Source organism: Sciurus carolinensis, chromosome 1 (assembly GCF_902686445.1).
Source record: "Sciurus carolinensis chromosome 1, mSciCar1.2, whole genome shotgun sequence".
In the NCBI taxonomy this organism is placed as follows: Eukaryota; Metazoa; Chordata; class Mammalia; order Rodentia; family Sciuridae; genus Sciurus; species Sciurus carolinensis.
Genome location: NC_062213.1, coordinates 119705701 through 119722540, shown reverse-complemented (window position 1 = coordinate 119722540; position 16840 = coordinate 119705701). Strand labels below are relative to the sequence as shown.

The 16840-nt window shown below is 31.9% G+C and overlaps 1 protein-coding gene across 1 annotated transcript in view; it reads left to right on the top strand.

Annotated features, from left to right (window-relative positions):
* Slc30a7 (solute carrier family 30 member 7) overlaps positions 1-16840 on the top strand; it is a 76908-nt gene that overhangs the window by 1217 nt on the left and 58851 nt on the right. The window contains exon 3 of the mRNA XM_047521815.1: positions 12984-13097. Coding sequence (XP_047377771.1) covers positions 12984-13097 — 114 coding nt within the window. The remainder of the gene's footprint in view (positions 1-12983; positions 13098-16840) is intronic.

Below are 16840 nucleotides of genomic sequence, written 5' to 3'. Positions count from 1 at the left end.
TTTAAGGTCTTGTGAAATTGTTCTGCTAAATAAGATCATCATCCTTCTACTAACTTCATCTTTAGATTTATATCCATTAAGAATCTGATGAAAGCCAAGACTCAGAATTTTACATAAAGCTTGGTTGTTCTTGGGTTTACTGAAATAGATCTTGGACCCCAGATTAAGAACCTGTGCCATTTATGCTTTATTTTCTACTGAGTAAACAGACTTAGTCTTTATCCTTTAAGGTTCATTTTAGAGAGAATTGTCTTTGATATTTATTTGCATTGAGTTTAATACGACTTAGATTCTGTCATCAGGTTTTGTGACATCTATACTTTCATGTGAAAAACTGGGCTTTTCAATTCAATAATCAGTTCACTTTTATAAAAATATTAAGTAATCAGCAGATTATAAAGGTTGTTGCTTTCCTCACGACTTGAGTATAAAAGGTATATTGACACAATTAAATCTTGTTATATTTAATTACCACTTGAAACCAGTCAGGTGGCACATGCCTATAACCCCAGGAACTCAGGAGGCTAAGGCAGGAAGATTGCAATCAGCAATTTTGAGGCCAGCATTATCAATTTACTGAGACCCTCAGAAACTTAACCAGACCCTCTCTTAAAATAAAAAGTACTGGGATATAGCTCAGTGCCCATGGGTTAAATCCTCAGTACAAAATAATAATAACCATTTTGAATCCCCTGGAAATTATGCATGTATGAGAAGATACCCCCTCAGATTGATTTTTTTAAAAATGCCATAAGTTAATAACCTTCAGTGTACTATAGATGTTAAAAGCAATATAATCCTAACTTGTTTATAGTCACACTTTAATCATGATATTTACCTTATTTTTATGTTTTCCTCTTGATCTGTAGAGATCAATTAGAAAAGTACAAAAGCCATCATTTTTCCAAACCATTTGTCAGTATACATCTGTACATAGGGAAAACATCAGTGATAGGTGACTTTTTGTTCTGTTCTTAAGTTATTTGCTTTTCTGCCTTTGGGTGACTTGTTCTTCAGTACTTTCCCAGCTCATTCTTTCATTGTTTCCTTCTGATTCGAAGTATAGCTCTGGCATCTGTCATACCTCTATCATTTCTCAGGCATTCATCTTGTGCTCATGTATGTTAACTTCCCTCTCATATTCTCAAATGCTTATTCCCGATGTTAATTCTTGTCAGTGGTTATGAAGTACAGATCTGTTTCCACTGATATTGGGCAGATTTAGTTACTCTGGCCTTTTCATACTCTGGCTTCCTGTGTTTTATTTAGATACTAAAATTTTTAGTTCCTTTGGTTGACTGATCAATAATTTCTTTATGACTAGATTATTTCTGTGCTTCTAGGTTCAATTAGCTTTTAAGTTCTTTTAGTAAATTTCTCACCACAACCCACTTTGTCATAATTATTTCAATGTTCACCTTGATTCTAGTAAGTTTCAAGTTGTTGAGAACATGACATGTCAAGAAATTTTTTCCCATAGGAGATTAAAACATAGATAAAACATTCTTTTCACAAATAAACTTCATAGAAACAGTTGATATAGTTGCAACAAATACTAAATTGTTCTGGTTCTCACTTAGAGCCTTCATGTTAAAGAAAGAATTTAATTATAGCTCTTTTATATTTTTAATGGTGAGAAGGTATTTTCAGTGGGAGAATAGCTAAGCATTTTGTGTATTTTTCCCCCACTGAATTGAATATCTGCTTCCTTTCACCTTTCAGCTTTATTAAAGTAGGAATCTTTTTCTGTTGTATTCAGGAACCTTGTACATGGTGCATAGTAGGTGCTTAAATCTGGACTAAACATGCTAACTACCCATATTAGAGAAAAAAGAACCCAAACCATTAAACTTCTTTCTCTCATTCTTAGAAGTTAGGAGAAAAAAAATGTGTGAATACTAAATGTGTTTTTACTTTCTTTGTAGGGTGCTTTTCCTTCTAGCATTTTTTTTCTTTATTTATTGTTGAGTAACTGTTTAAATCTTAAAGTAATATTAAGAATGTGGTTTTGTACCATTAGGGTTTGTTTTCAGATTACAGAAAAAATCCAAATAATTGTTGTTTAAACAAAATAATACTTTATATTCAAGATAACTGATAGAGTTCTGGCCATTCTGCTGCAGAATGTCTTTGAGTGCAGAGAAAAACAGGCAAAGGCATGTGCAATGTCTCTCTCTCTCTCTCTCTCTCTCTCTCACCTTCTAATTATTTTATTAGATTTTAATATCATCTTGAGCTCACTTTACATCTCTTGTGTTTGTATGGTGGAAATCCTATATAATGGTGAACTGTGTATCTCTTTTTCTGTGAGTTGATTGTTGAATTATTTACCAATACCGAACTGATTATAGTCCTAAAAATACCTTAAATCATTTCTTGCTTAAAAACTTCCGCTGACTTTTCCCTGATGAGAAGGGAGAAGTGAATTACCTCAACTCATTCAGGAACTTATCCCTACTGTCCCTAACTTCTGCCTGTTGACACTGTCCTAACAATTGTTCTTTCTGTTTACTCTTATTCCAGTCCCATGAACTTCTTTTTTATATTAGTTTAATATTTTTGTTTGTTCTTTTTAATATATGACAGTAGAGTGTATTTCGATATATTATACATAGATGGAGTGTAACTTCCCATTCTTAAGGTGACACATGATTGCACATTGTCTCTCTTTTTTTTTTTTTATTAATATTGTTTACAAATGGGATACATTGTTTACAATAATAAATTATTATTAATAATAATTAATATTATTATTAATATTAATTATTATTAATAATATTGTTTACAATGTTGCACATTGTCTCTTAAGGAGATTTATCTGGATATTGAAACAACACTTTGACTAAAACTTTATCACATTGTCATGTCTACTTGAAATGTGGTCTATTCTGGTTAACAGTCTGAAAGTCAAGGATTCTTTCTCAGGCCTAGAGTTTTGTCCTTCACAAAGTAGCAGCAGGGCCTAGCGCATATGTTGTCCAAAAAATTTTCCCCCCTAACTACAGTATAATTTTTTTTTCTAGAGTATCAAATGTAGTTTTTTCTTACGCTCTTCTGTTTTAGTTTTACTTCACCATCTATTAAAAATTTAATTTCAGTTACATTAGTTACCAAAGCTGTTGGAACCATTTTTGCCTTAGACACAAAAGAAGCTCCAGTGATTCTAAAGGTTAATGTCTTTGTATTAACAAAGTAAATATTTGTTCAAGAAGTGTTTAAGACAATACTGGGCATTTATTCAGTCCTACTTCTATATAATATGTCATAGGATAAAAGTAATTCCTTAGTAGAGAAGAATGTTCCCATTAGTCACATTTTTTTTTTAAATGAAATTTTTATTTATCTCACTCTTTTATCAACTTTATTTCTCCAAAGGCAACATTACTTTCTAGCTATGGTGATGCCTTTTGCTTACTTGTAGTTTTATTTTTCACTTTAAAATCTCTACGTATTAAATTTTTACTGAGAATTCTTAACTAAGAGTTATATAATGAAGTTGTGATTTATTGCATTTCATCTCATTAGTTTATTAACTTTATTAATGTCAGAATTCTGAGAATTTCCTACTTAGTAATAAATTGATAGTTAATACTTTATCCCCTTTTTCTACCTTATGGAAACCAACTGGTAGGGGGTTTGTAAATTATGGTGATCCTTACCTTCAATTTTTAATTGATGTTTAGCAATTGATATGAATATATATTCTTAGTATCCTACCAACCTTTTAAAAACCTTTTGTCATGGAAAATTTTAAACATTTATGAGAGTAGAGAGTTTAGTGGACATGATGTATCCATCAACCAGCTTTAACATTGTATCAACCCATGGCCTTTTTATTTCATTTGTTATCCTTATCCCACCATTGGATTGGTTTAAGCAGAATGAGATGTAACTTTTTCCATAATTACTTCAGGCTGATTCTCTAAAACATAGGAACCCCACCTCTCTTTAACATAACTCAAAAGTCATTATCATCCATAAAAATTAATGGTTCACTAATATCACATGCCCAGTTAGTATCACATGTCTCCCATTGTCTTATAAATTATTTTTACATTTGGCTTTCAAGATTAGAAATCCATGAAATTGGAGAATATCATGCTAAGTGAGATAAGCCAATCTCAAAAACTAAAGGATGAATGATCTCGCTGATAAGTGGATGAGGACATATAATGGGGGGTGGGAGGGGATAGTGTTAGGGTTAGGGTTAGGTTTAGGGTTAGGGATAAGGAGGGTGGTAAGAATGAAGGAAGGAAGGACTGTATAGAGGGAAAAGAGGAGTGGGGGGGAAGGGAAAAAAATAACAGAATGAATCAAACAACATTGCCCTGTGTAAATTTATGATTACACAAATGGTATGCCTTGACTCCATGTACAAACAGAGAAACAACATGTATCCCATTTGTTTACAATAAAAAAAAAAGATTAGAAATCCAAACAAGATCTATACATAGTGTTAGTTTAGTTGATATGTCAAGATCTTAAATCTCTTATAATTTACAGTTTTTCTTTTTCTTTGTTTTTGCCTCCAGCAGACCTTAAATCATATCCTTTTCAAAAGTTCCTTTTGTTGTACATTTAGTTCATGTTTTTTCTACTTTTGCTCCAGTGTTTTAGATTTTTCCTTAACACCCTAAGATATTTCTCTTAAGTGTCTTTAGAAAATAGTCACTTAAAAAGTTTAAAAATACATTTTGAAGAAAATGGTACTTAAAGAGGAGCCCGAAAAAATATACTGATGTTGGTAGACAATTTTTCTTTATTGTGATTTTTTTGAAGTTTCATTCGGTGTAGAAATCATATAATCTTAGATAGTCTCTATGCCATCTTTACTTTTAAAAGAAACATGTTATTGGCTCAATCGCTCATGCCTGTAATCCCAGTGACTCAGGAGGATTGCAAGTTGGAGGCCGGCTTCAGCAACTTAGTGAGGCCCTATCCAATTTATTGAAACTTGTCTCAAAATAAAAAAGTTAAAGAAAAGGGCTGGGGTTGTGACTCAGTGATTAAGTGTCCCTGGGTTCAATCCCTGGTACAGGGAAAGAAAGAAACATGCCATGTAGTTCAAATGATAATTCATCATCAGGAACATTTGCTGATATTGAAAATAATCAGTAAAATTGACATTCCTCAGAGCAGACTTTTTTACATATGAGAGATGAACTGAGAATCAGAAATAGATGATTTTTCATATGGATCTATGTATTTTTAACTAAGTAATTTTCAAATCATGGTATCAGTTTTAAGGAAAAATATCTCACGTCACACTGCTTTAAGAGAACATGATGTTCTTTCATCTCAAAAAGACGAAGTAGTTTTTCAGGTAGTGTCACATTTTATAAAGTACTAAATGTAAAATGATATTTTAATGAAAATTAAGTTTAGTTAGAATTTAGATAAGATTTCATTTAATGAATATTAAAAATGCTATGCTATACCTTCACCTCTTTAAAAGGGAACTTGATTTTTGTAGTATTCAAAAGGGATTTACCTTTTATGTTTTCCCTTTAAGATAATATTTTGTATCCATTTGATGTATATAAAATAAATTCGTTGAAAAAAATTGCTAGGGCTACTGTAACAAAATACCACAAATTAGATGGTATTAAATTAGGTGACTTAAACAACAGAAATTGATTGTCTCATAGTTTTGGAGGCAAGAAATCAGAGATATAGGAGTCAGCAGTATTGTTTCCTTCTGAAAATCTTAGGAAGAATCTGTTCCACAACCCTCTCCTGGCTTTATTAAGTTGGTTTGCTGATAGTGTTTGACATTCCTTGGCTTGTAGAAACATCACCTGTTATCTGCCTTATTGTCACATAGTGGTCTTCTGTGTGTATCTCTTTCCCACCAAATTCTCTTTCATAAGAACACCAATCATGTTGGATTAGGATCCACATTATGACCTACTCTTAATTAATTGTATCTACAATGAACCTACTTCTAAATACTGTCACTTTCTGAGGTACTGTGAATTAGGGATTTAACAAATTTTGTGAATGAGGGAGATACAATTTAGTCTATGACATAGTGTTGTATTTACTGACTTATTGATGTAAATCTATGTGTAGAACAAAAAGTCAGTAAATTTTTAAATGTTTTAGAAAGAATATTCTGTCTCTAAGACTGACTGATGATTGCCTAAAGTAAAAATCATATATAGAGACTGGGTGCCTATAATCCCTAGTGACTAGGGAGGCCAGCTTCAGCAATTTAGGGAAGGCCTAAGTAACTCAGCAAGACCCTGTCTCAAAAATAAAAAAGGGCTGGGGATGAAGCTCAGTGGCAAAGTGCTCTCCTGCCCCCAGGGGTGCAATACTCAATATATCCCCCTTCCCCCCAAAATCGTATATAGAATAAAACTTACACTTTAAGAAATAAAAGCATATATAGAAGAAAAAAGTAAACCTATTAAATGTGTAGGCTAATGAAGTTACTGAAGTTGACTTTCTAAATTTAGTTATAAAATTCCATAATATCAACACAACTACACTGTGTTTTCAGAATAGAAAAATTATTTTAAGTTTTTTCACATTATTTTTTTATCAGGGTATAGAAAACAGAATCAGACAATGTCTTATCAGTGGTTTTGTTAAAGTAGAGAGAAATTCTTCAAATGGGTCTTTCATACTTCAAAATATAATCATTACTTTCAGTGTAATAGCTACTGTTGTCTAAGTATAATTTTTTGATGATCTAGTCATCCAAGAGCAAACCTTAAAATATTAAATCTGAGAGAATTACCTGAATAATAAGCTACTTACCTTGTCCTCAGGTTTTAAATTTTTCATCTATTCACTCATTTTCATTCTTCTTTGATATCAGATGAGATGGTTAAAGAACTATATGCATTTAAGCTTTTGAATCATCCATATCTACAGTCATACATCTGAGGTTCATAATAAAAATTCCAAGACATTTTCCAAAATATTTTGTAATGATTTGGAAAAGACTTATAAATTATTATTTTTTTCTTACAGGCAAATAATGTGTTTTGGCTTCAGTTTCCAGTTCTATAAGTTTCCAATAACTGTATTGTTTAAAGAAATGTAGAAGGAGGCACAGAAGCTTTCTGTTCATGATCTCGCCCCTTCCCAAGCTATACACTACTATTGCTTGTTATTCTATGCTAGGTTTGTGGTGGGAGCAGAGGGGTATTTGTTAACTTGACCCAGCCTTAGACTTATGCAGATTCTGTATTTCTGGACCTCAGGGGTATACTTTTTTTGTTTTTTATTTGTTGTTTTTAGATATACATGACAGTAGTGTGTATTTTGACATGTTATACACACATGGAGTATAAATTATACCAATTAGGATACTTTTATCAACATTTTTACCCTTTCTCCCATGATAGACAAAATGTGTCACATGTTATGTGTATGGTCCTAGGTAGTAACAGGTTTCCTACTCCTTTCTCAGTGGTAGTTGAATATCTTCTTTGTAGTAGTACAGGACTTCCTGCCCCTGCTTCTTTTGAGTAGTTGTTTTAATGTGGATAATATGGGTCTTTAAATTATCCTGAATAATGTTACTTCATGTATCTTGTAAGAATATTACAATAATGCTCTTTAATTTTATTCTTCAACCTTGTATGCTATTATTGTCATACATTTCACTCTTGCATGTTATAAACCTCATAACAACAGCATTTCTATTTATGCTTTATATTAGAGATTAGCAAACTTTTTATGTAAATAGAAGATGGTAAATAATTTAGACTTTAAGGGCAATTCAGTCTCTGTTGAATCTACTCCACTCTGCTGTTGTAGCACAGAAACAGCTGTAGATAATATATGAACTGATGACCATAACTGTAATCCAATAAGACTGATAAAAACTGATAGAGGCCTGGATTTTGCCTATAAGCCATAGCTTGGGAATCTCTGCTTTAGGCAGTCAATTATCTTTAAAATAAATAAACAAATAATAAAACTTTATTGAGATATAATCCATATGCCATACAACTTACCTGTTTAAAGTATATAATTCAGTGGCTTTAGTATATTTAATACAGTTGTAAACCCTCTTAACAATCAATTTTAGAACTTTTTATTTTCCCAGAAGGAAATTTTTATCCCTAGCTGTCTACCTCTGACTTCCTCTTCAGATTCCTCATTCCCTGACCTCCCTCAGTTCTAGGCAACCACTCTACTTTCTGTCTCTATGGATCTGCCTATTCTGGAAATTCCATATAAATGGAATCATACAGTATATGATTCTTTCAGAATAGTTTCTTTCACTTTGCATTATATGTTCAAGTTTTATCCATCTTGTACAAGTATTAGTATTTCATTTACTTTTATTGTCAAGTAATATTCCCACAGTGAATGGAAGGTTCCAGTTTTATATCTTTGCCAAAACTTGTTATTAATTTGCTTTTTTAATTATAGCCATTCTAGTGGGTGTGAAATTATTTTCACTATGGTGCTGATTTGCATTTTCCTGTTAATGTTAAGTATCTTTTCATGTGTTTATTGGCCATTTGTATGTCATCTTTAAGAAATATCTATTTAGGGTTATTTGCTCAGTGGTAGAACCCTTGCCTAGCATGCACGAGACCCTGGATTTAATCTCCAGCACCACAAACATGTACACAAGGAAAGAATAATCATTAAAAAATGTTTTGTGTGTTTTTTTAAACAAATGTTCAGATCTTTACTCCATTTTTGGTATTGGGTTGTTTATCTTTTCCTTTAGTTTTTTAGAGTTCTTCATATATTCTGATTAGAAGCCCCTTGTCAGATGTAGGATTGGCAAATATTTTCCCATTTTGTGCATTGTCTTTTCATTTTGTACCCTTTGAAGCATACAGTTTTTAAAATTTTGATTATGTGTAGTCTGTTTTATCCTTTTGTCATTGTTGTTTCTAATGTTTTGGTGTTAGATGTAAGAAATCATCGCCTAATTCAGTATTGTGAATATTTACCCCTATGTTTTCTTCTAAGATTTTTATAGTATTAGCTCTCATGTTTTGGTCTTTGATCCATTTTGATTTAATTTTTGTATATGATATAAGGATCCAGAATCATTTTTTGCATGTAGATATTCAGTTCTATCAGCACTGTTTTGTTAAAACAATATTTATTAAAAACTATTCTTTCCACCATTGAATTGCTTAGCATCCTTGTTAAAAATCAATTACCATGTATGCGAGTGTTTATTTCTGCACACTAAATTTTACTCCATTGATCTAGTTGTTTACTTGTGTGCCAGCACATTTTTTTTTTTAATATTCATGGAACTATACAGGTTTTGAAATTGGGAATTGTGAGTTCTCCAACTTGGCTCTTCTTTTTCAGTATTGTTTTGGCTATTGTAGATCCATTGTTTTTCAACATGGATTTTAATATTAGTTTGTCAGTTTCTTCAAAGAAGTTAGTTGGGATTTTGATAGAGATAAGTTGAATCTATAGATCATTTAGGGAAACATTGCCATCTTAAAATATGTCTTCTGGGGTTGGGGTATAACTCAATGTTAGAGCACATGCTTAGCCTGAGACAAGGCTTTGGGTTCAATCCCAAGCACTCAAAAAAAAAAAAAAGAATCTTCTGATCTATAAACCTGCAAGTCTTTCCATTTACTTAGGTTATCTTTAATATCTTTAATTTCTTCAATAATATTTTGTAGTTTTCAGAGTATAAGTCTTACACTTTTTTGTTAAATTTATTTCTGAAAGTTTTAATTTTTCTTTTTGATGATGTTGTAAATGTGATTTTTTCCCCCACATTTCATTTTTATTCTTTCCTGCTATATAGAAATATAGTTCATTTTGGAATGTTGATTGTGTATCCTGTAACCTTACTAAACTCATTAAGTAGTTTTAATAGTTCAGTATATTCCTTAAGATTTTCTGTGGACCAGATCATTCCATCTGGAAACAGGTAATTTTCATTCTTCCAATCTGGATACCTTTTATTTCAGTTCCTGCCTAATTGCCCTGGTTAGACTCTTCAGTAAAGAAATTAAAAGGGACATTATGGTCTTGTTCTTGATCTTCTGGGAAAACAGTATTTCACAAAACAGTGGGTTTTTTTAGATGTCACATATTAGGTTGAAGAAGTTTCATTTATTCCAAGTTTGTTGAGTATATTTTTTTTTTATCGTGAGGGGTGTTGGATTATGTCAAATGCTTTTCATTATATATTAAAATGATTGTGTAGGTTTTATCCTTTATTCTCCCAATGTGGTGTATTATATCAATTGATTTTCATTTGAATTGTTGAATTAAATCCCACTTGGTCATGTATATACTATTTTATATACTGATGCATTTGATTTGCTGGTGTTTCATTGGAGGTTTTTGTATGAATATATATATGTAGTTCCTTGTGATATTATTTTGTTTTATTTTGGTATTAGGGTAATATTATTCTTATTTCTGTGTTATAGTCCCTTATCTGTTTTTTGGAAGAATTTATAAAAGAGTGGTTTAATTGTTTTTTTAAGTGTTTAATAGAGTTTGCTAATGAAAGAAGAAGTATATTTTTTTTGGTTGGAAGTTTGAATATTAATAATTCAATCTTTTTTCTTGTCATAGGTCTGTTCAGATTATTATTTTTCATCAGTTCAGATTATTATTTTTCATCAGTTTTGTTTTTAGGTATTTAGGTATGTATTTAGGTATTGATCGATTTTAGGTATTATCTATTTTATCTAATTTGTTATATATAGTTCATAATATTTCCTTATAGTCCTCTTTATTTCTTTAAAGTCAGTAGTAATGTCCCTCTTCTATTCCTGATTTGTGTAATTTGAGTCTTTTCTTGATCAGTCTAAAGTTTGCCAATTTTGTCAATTTTGTTTTTTCAAAGAACAACTTTCAGCTTTACTGATTTTTTCCAATTTTTCTCTTCTCAATTATCTTTACAAGATATTAGAGGTAAAAATTATATTTTATATTTATTCACATATTTATATTTCACTACTACTCTTTTTATGTGTTTTCATGTGAAATTATTCATACCCAAGTAACTTTATTATTGGATTTAACTCAGGTCTGTTGGCAGTGAATTCTTTCAGTTTTAGTTAGTTATCTGAAAACAGTATCTTATATAACATTTTAGATTGTTGATTTTTTTTCTTTTTCACTTCTTTAAAGCTTTTGCTGTGTTGTATTCTGGCTTGAATGGTTTGTTAAAAAAAAATGCTATAACTTTTATCTTTGCTTCTTTTTATCTAATTTTTCTCCCTGACCTCCACTTTCTGATTTTCTAAGACTTTTCTGTTTCTCTTTAGTGGTAAGAAGCTCCAGGTGTCTGGATTTTTTCCCTGCGTGGAATTCATTAAGCTTTTTGCATCTGTGATTTGCCTTCTTGCGTGAATTTTAGAAGATTCTCAGATACTTTTCCTTTAAATATTCTTTCTTTTCTACTTCTGAGATTCCAAATCCTTATTTTTTTGTTTGATACCCTTGAACATGTTTTGATCTGTTCTGATTTTTGTTTCTCTCAATTTCCTCTTCCTCTGTTTTACTTTGTATACTTTCTTTTGATCGGTTCTGTGACTGTTCTATTCAGAACCCGATGTATATTTTCCTTCAGCTTTGATATTATTATTTAAAAAATCATTTTTCATTTGATTTTATTATATGTAGTTTTTCTGTAGAAATTCCCCATTTGTTTTGAATTTTCTCTAGCTTTATACCATATATTTCAACATATTAATCATTTGTTTTAAAGCTTCTCTCTGGTAGTTCCAACATCTGGGCCACTTTTGGTTCTGATTCTGCTGACTACTTTAGTTCTTGACAATTGGCTGTCCCCCTACTTCTTGTTCTTGTCAATATGTCTTATAAATATTTATTGAGTGCTGGATATTGCATTTAAATAGTTGAGAATGAGATTAATATTGACTATGCCCAGAAATGGATACCCCCTAATTTCCTGTCTGACCGTTAATGTGGATAGTGGTATTGAAACCTGACTGGTCAGTGACTGAACTGGATTTAAGTTGGGTTTTGGGTTTTGTTGTCATTAGTTAGTTTCAGCAAGCCACAGACTTTAACTTTTCCAGTGGTTCTTATTACCTTGTGCTTAGTATGGGGTTTGGATTACTGGAGGGTTTTTTAGGATTCTTGCTCCACTCTTAGTCTTCAGTAAGTCACCATGAGGGAATCTTGGCACTGTCAGCGGTAGATTGCTGTTCCCTTGTACCTTATTCAAGGACAGAGGGTATGATACCAGGTTCTCGCTTTGTAGTCTTAGACTTAGTCAGTCCTCGTATAACCTGAGTATCAGGGTGGGTAGCTTTTTTAAAATTATTTTTATTTTTATTTTTTATTTTTTTCCCCAATAAAGAATAGAGGTTTATTAAAAAAAAAAAAAAAAAAAAAAAAAAAAAAAAAAAAGAGGCTTATTTAGATCATGGTTCTGGAGGTTGGGAAGTCCAATATCAAGGTGCTAGCATCTGGTGAAAGGATCTTCTTGCTCCATCATAACATGACAGAGGGCATCACATGGTGAGATACAGCAAGTGTCTTAGGATGGGTTTCTTAATGTTCCTATATCTCCTGCCTGTCCCCAACCTGTCCCTCCCTCCCACCCCAACATCCTGATACCAAGAGTGAGGTGCAGGACACCTAATAATAGCAGATTTTTGCTTTGCATTAGTGTAACATTCTGGCCCCAAGCCAATTTCAGCTTCTTTTTCAATAGCAAATGGCTGTTTTTCCTCCCCTCCTCTTAGTAACAGCTGACCTTTGCTAGTGACGGGGGGCAGTTTACTACCTCTTGTCCATCAGCTGATGGCTTTTGTTTCAACTCTTCCCAGCAGCAGCTGAACTTTTCCTTGTGTGGGGAATAAGAAATTTTATATTTTATGTGTTTAAAAGTTATCCTTGATGTCTTCCTATATATCATATTTAAATGTTGTCTCTTTAGAAGGTAATTCCTGATGAACAGAAGCTGAACCTTAGACTTTTAGAGAAGGATGCCTACTGTTTGATTTTTATTATAATATGCCAATATGTTTGTTTTCCAGCTTAGGTTTGATCTCCGACTCTTTTCACATGTTTTTCGATAGCACTGCCATTTTGGCTGGATTGGCAGCTTCTGTTATTTCAAAATGGAGAGATAATGATGCTTTCTCCTATGGGTAAGACTTAAGACATCTTTTTCTTGAAGTATAAGATAAACACACACACAAAACACAAATCTTAAGGTCAATGAATTTTTACAAATTGAACATGCTTGTGTAACTTGAACCCTTGAAATCTCCCTCCCACACCTCCTCTAGTTCCTTCCCATTCATCTTTCTAAAGGTACTCATTTTCTTCATGAATTAGTTTTGCCTGTTTTCAAACAGTATGTAATTGGAACCTACAATATGTAATTTTATTTGCATCTAAATTCTTTTACTGGTGAGTAGGCACTTGATTTTACCAAAAACTTTAAGATGAGATTGTTCTAGATAGAAGAATTTCTCATAACCAATGTTTTTTTAAGAAGAAGAGAAAGAGAAAAAATTTCTGTGTATGAAAATGGTCATGTTTCTTTTCTTCTTTTTCTTATTGAAGGAAAACTTTGCTGTGTAATATAAAAACCACATTATGAAATGATTTTAAATAAATGGCAAAGTATTCCTTCAATAAAAAAAGAACATGACCATTTTCATGCACTGAAACTTTTTCTTTTCTTTCATCAGTCTTTCCTCTTTTCTGTCTCTCATTCTTCTTTTCCTATCCTCATACTCTTTCAATCCACTTCCCTTTTTCCCTCTGTTTCTCTCTCTCTCTCTCTGTCTTTCTGTCCAGCCCTGCACTCATGATCTTTCTCTTTCTCTCTCCCTTCCCTCTTTCATACCTTTTCTCTCTCTTTTTTTTCCTTTGCTCTTTTCCTCTCCCTTTTCCCATTCTATCTCTCAGGCTGTTTCTAACTCTCTGCTTCCCTTCTTAACCTCTTCTGCTCAGTTTATTTTTTTAACCTTATATTTCCAGTCTTTCTTTCGCAGTTCTTCCCTGAGCTCTCATACATCTCTCTCCTGCTTGCACCCAATCTCTTATATGCATTCTCTTATGCCCTTGTTCTTTTACTCTTCTTTCTTCACTGTTTCCTTTTTCCCTCCAGCTTTAGTTTTGTTTGTAGCAGGCAACACACTCATTATTTCACATGCTTCTGTTTTCTTCAGATATTTATTGAGGGTCCACTAGAAGTTGAATACTTCATTAGTTCTATTGAAGTAAAAATGAATAAAACATGGCTCCTGCCTTGAAGCACCTTGTGGTCTGATGGGGAAAGAGTTTTATAAAAATACTGTAAATGGCCTACATTGTGACAAGAGCTTAAAGAGAAAAAATTCTGTGGTAGAATTTGCTGATTTTAATTATAACAAAAGGAACATGGTTAATTGTAAAATTAAAAGTGAGACAGAAATACTAATTATACTATTTTTATAGTATAGAGCAAGAGATTCTATGTACGTAGAAATTCAAACAGGCTTGAAAATTCAGACAAGAACATTTTCTATGGCACTGTGTTGTTAATAATCAAATAATCTTGAACTATAGCTACTAAGAGATTCATAAATATATTTTTGATCATTAAAGGAAGATTAAATCTGAATTTTAATTCTTGTTGGGAAATTAATAATTTGTACATATTATATATCGGGAATCCAGAATATCGTATTTTGCAATCTTTCTGGATAAATAAAAGATGACTATTACAAATTCTTCTCATTTCTTAATGCTTATCTTTTGTTTCCCATTTAGAATGCACTATCTCATTCTGTAGAATAAATTTTAGAAACAGATTTGAATTCCATTAGTACCATAGCTATTTTACTGTTTAACTTTAGCTTGTTGATATAAAAGAATAATATTCTTCCCATATTTTAGCTCCTTATTTTGTTTTCTTCATTGTGTGTATTAATTTGTTTGTTTCTTTGTTCTTTTTGTAGATTAAGGAATAAAAGCTGGTGTGATTTTTGAAACTGAATAATTGCTATAGAATCTATGAATAATTGCTATAGTAGTAAGTAGCAGCAATAGTAAACTACTGGTGTCAGTACATAAAAATGGCACTGAATAGGCTTAACCCAGGATGGCTAACCCTAGGGGGTGAATCCCCTTAGAGTTCCCAGTTCAAGGTGATCATAATAGCAGACTGACTATAGTAGAAAAAACAGTAGGTAAATCTAAAAGCAAGCCAAGACTTTTCACTTTATCTTTATGGAAAGTCATCCTTATGTCTTGTCACACTCTTCTTTTTAAAATAGCAAAGAGAGCATGAAAGTAATATATATTCAGTGGGTAAATAGATGCATATATACAAGCTTAAATTCATATACTTATGTCTTTTCCTCCTCACCTGACTAAAGCATTCAAACACCAGGCATACTTAATTAGGCAGTAGCACTTTCATGGATTATATGTTCTAATTCCAAGAACGGCTCTGTTCAAATGAACATAGTTATTTGTAAGGGCAAGTGTGCCTAGTTTTTATAAGTTTTTAATTTTACACCTGCAAGTATAGTGAATATAGTAAAACTAATTACATCACTTGATATAATTATCAGCATTTTTGGAGCACGACTTTTAAGTTGGGAATTAGGAACATAAAGATGCCTGAACAATGTTCTTGCCTTGGATCTTGAAATCTTGTGGCTCTCAAGGACAAAAGACTTTCAGTTAAGCATTAGCTATGGGACTAAAACGGTAGATCAAAAGAATGCTTTTTATTTTTTGGACAGTCATCCTACTGATTTATTATCTATACCTAAGACAGCAAATTATTTGAGTCTAATGAACATTTCTCCAGAAAAAAATACACTTTGACAAATAGTATATTAATTGATTTTACTTGTGTGTGTTAGGAGATAGAAATATGCATTATTTCTGAGTATAGAAAGACATGCTATGTTGGAATATTCTTTTTTAAAAATATTTTTTAGTTGTAGGTGGACACAATATCTTTATTTTATTTTTATGTGGTGCTGAGGATAGAACCCAGTGCCTTGCACGTGGAGGCAAATGCTCTACCACTGAGCTACAGCCCCAGCCCCTGGAATATTCTTAACAGAACAAACTCCAGCCTAACTAGATAACGTATATTTAAAGAGTTTGTTTTTTTTAACTTTAAAAATATTTTTATAGTAAAAATTTATTATTTAGAAATTGACATAAAAAAACAGGAAAAGCAGTAGTTGTGATGCTCCCATAGACTGTTAAAGGACCAAAGTGATTAACTGGTGTCAGCATACTTTCGATAAAGTCTGAACATTAAAATGCTAAGTTAAAGTTGTTTCTGTGACTTTAACGAAGCCAGAAAACTGGAAAAATAAAATCTTTCCCCAATGCTTCACACAGGTAGGAAGCAGAAAGCTTCAGAAGTCCATGGAGAAAAAGACAGGTATTTTAAAAATAGTTTAATTAGAATTATATGAAGCTAGAATTGATTCTAAAAATAGGTAATTGAAAGTTTATGCTAAATTTATTAATCTTAGAAAAAGAGTGATGGAAATAAAAATCTCAAGTTGTCTCTGGGATAATTCAAGGATAATTTTATTTTATTTGAGGTCAAAGCTCCACTTTCTGTAGATTTGAAAGCTGAAAGATACTGAGCGGAAGGTATAAGTTCTTCAGAAAGGAATAAATGAGTACTAAAACTACCTTTTCCAAGACCTTTTCTTTTACTATTTTTCTTTGGATCCTTCCGTCTTTGCCCACTTGTCTGATCCTGTTCTTTCACCACTGGCAACTTGAGATTTACATTTCTGTGAAAGATGTTTCTAAACCTACTAAAGAAGGTCTTTGGAATGGCTTGTACAAATCCATGAGTTTTGTGGCATTCTCCTATTAAACATAATTCATAATTATTAATTTTCTCATTTCTACAATA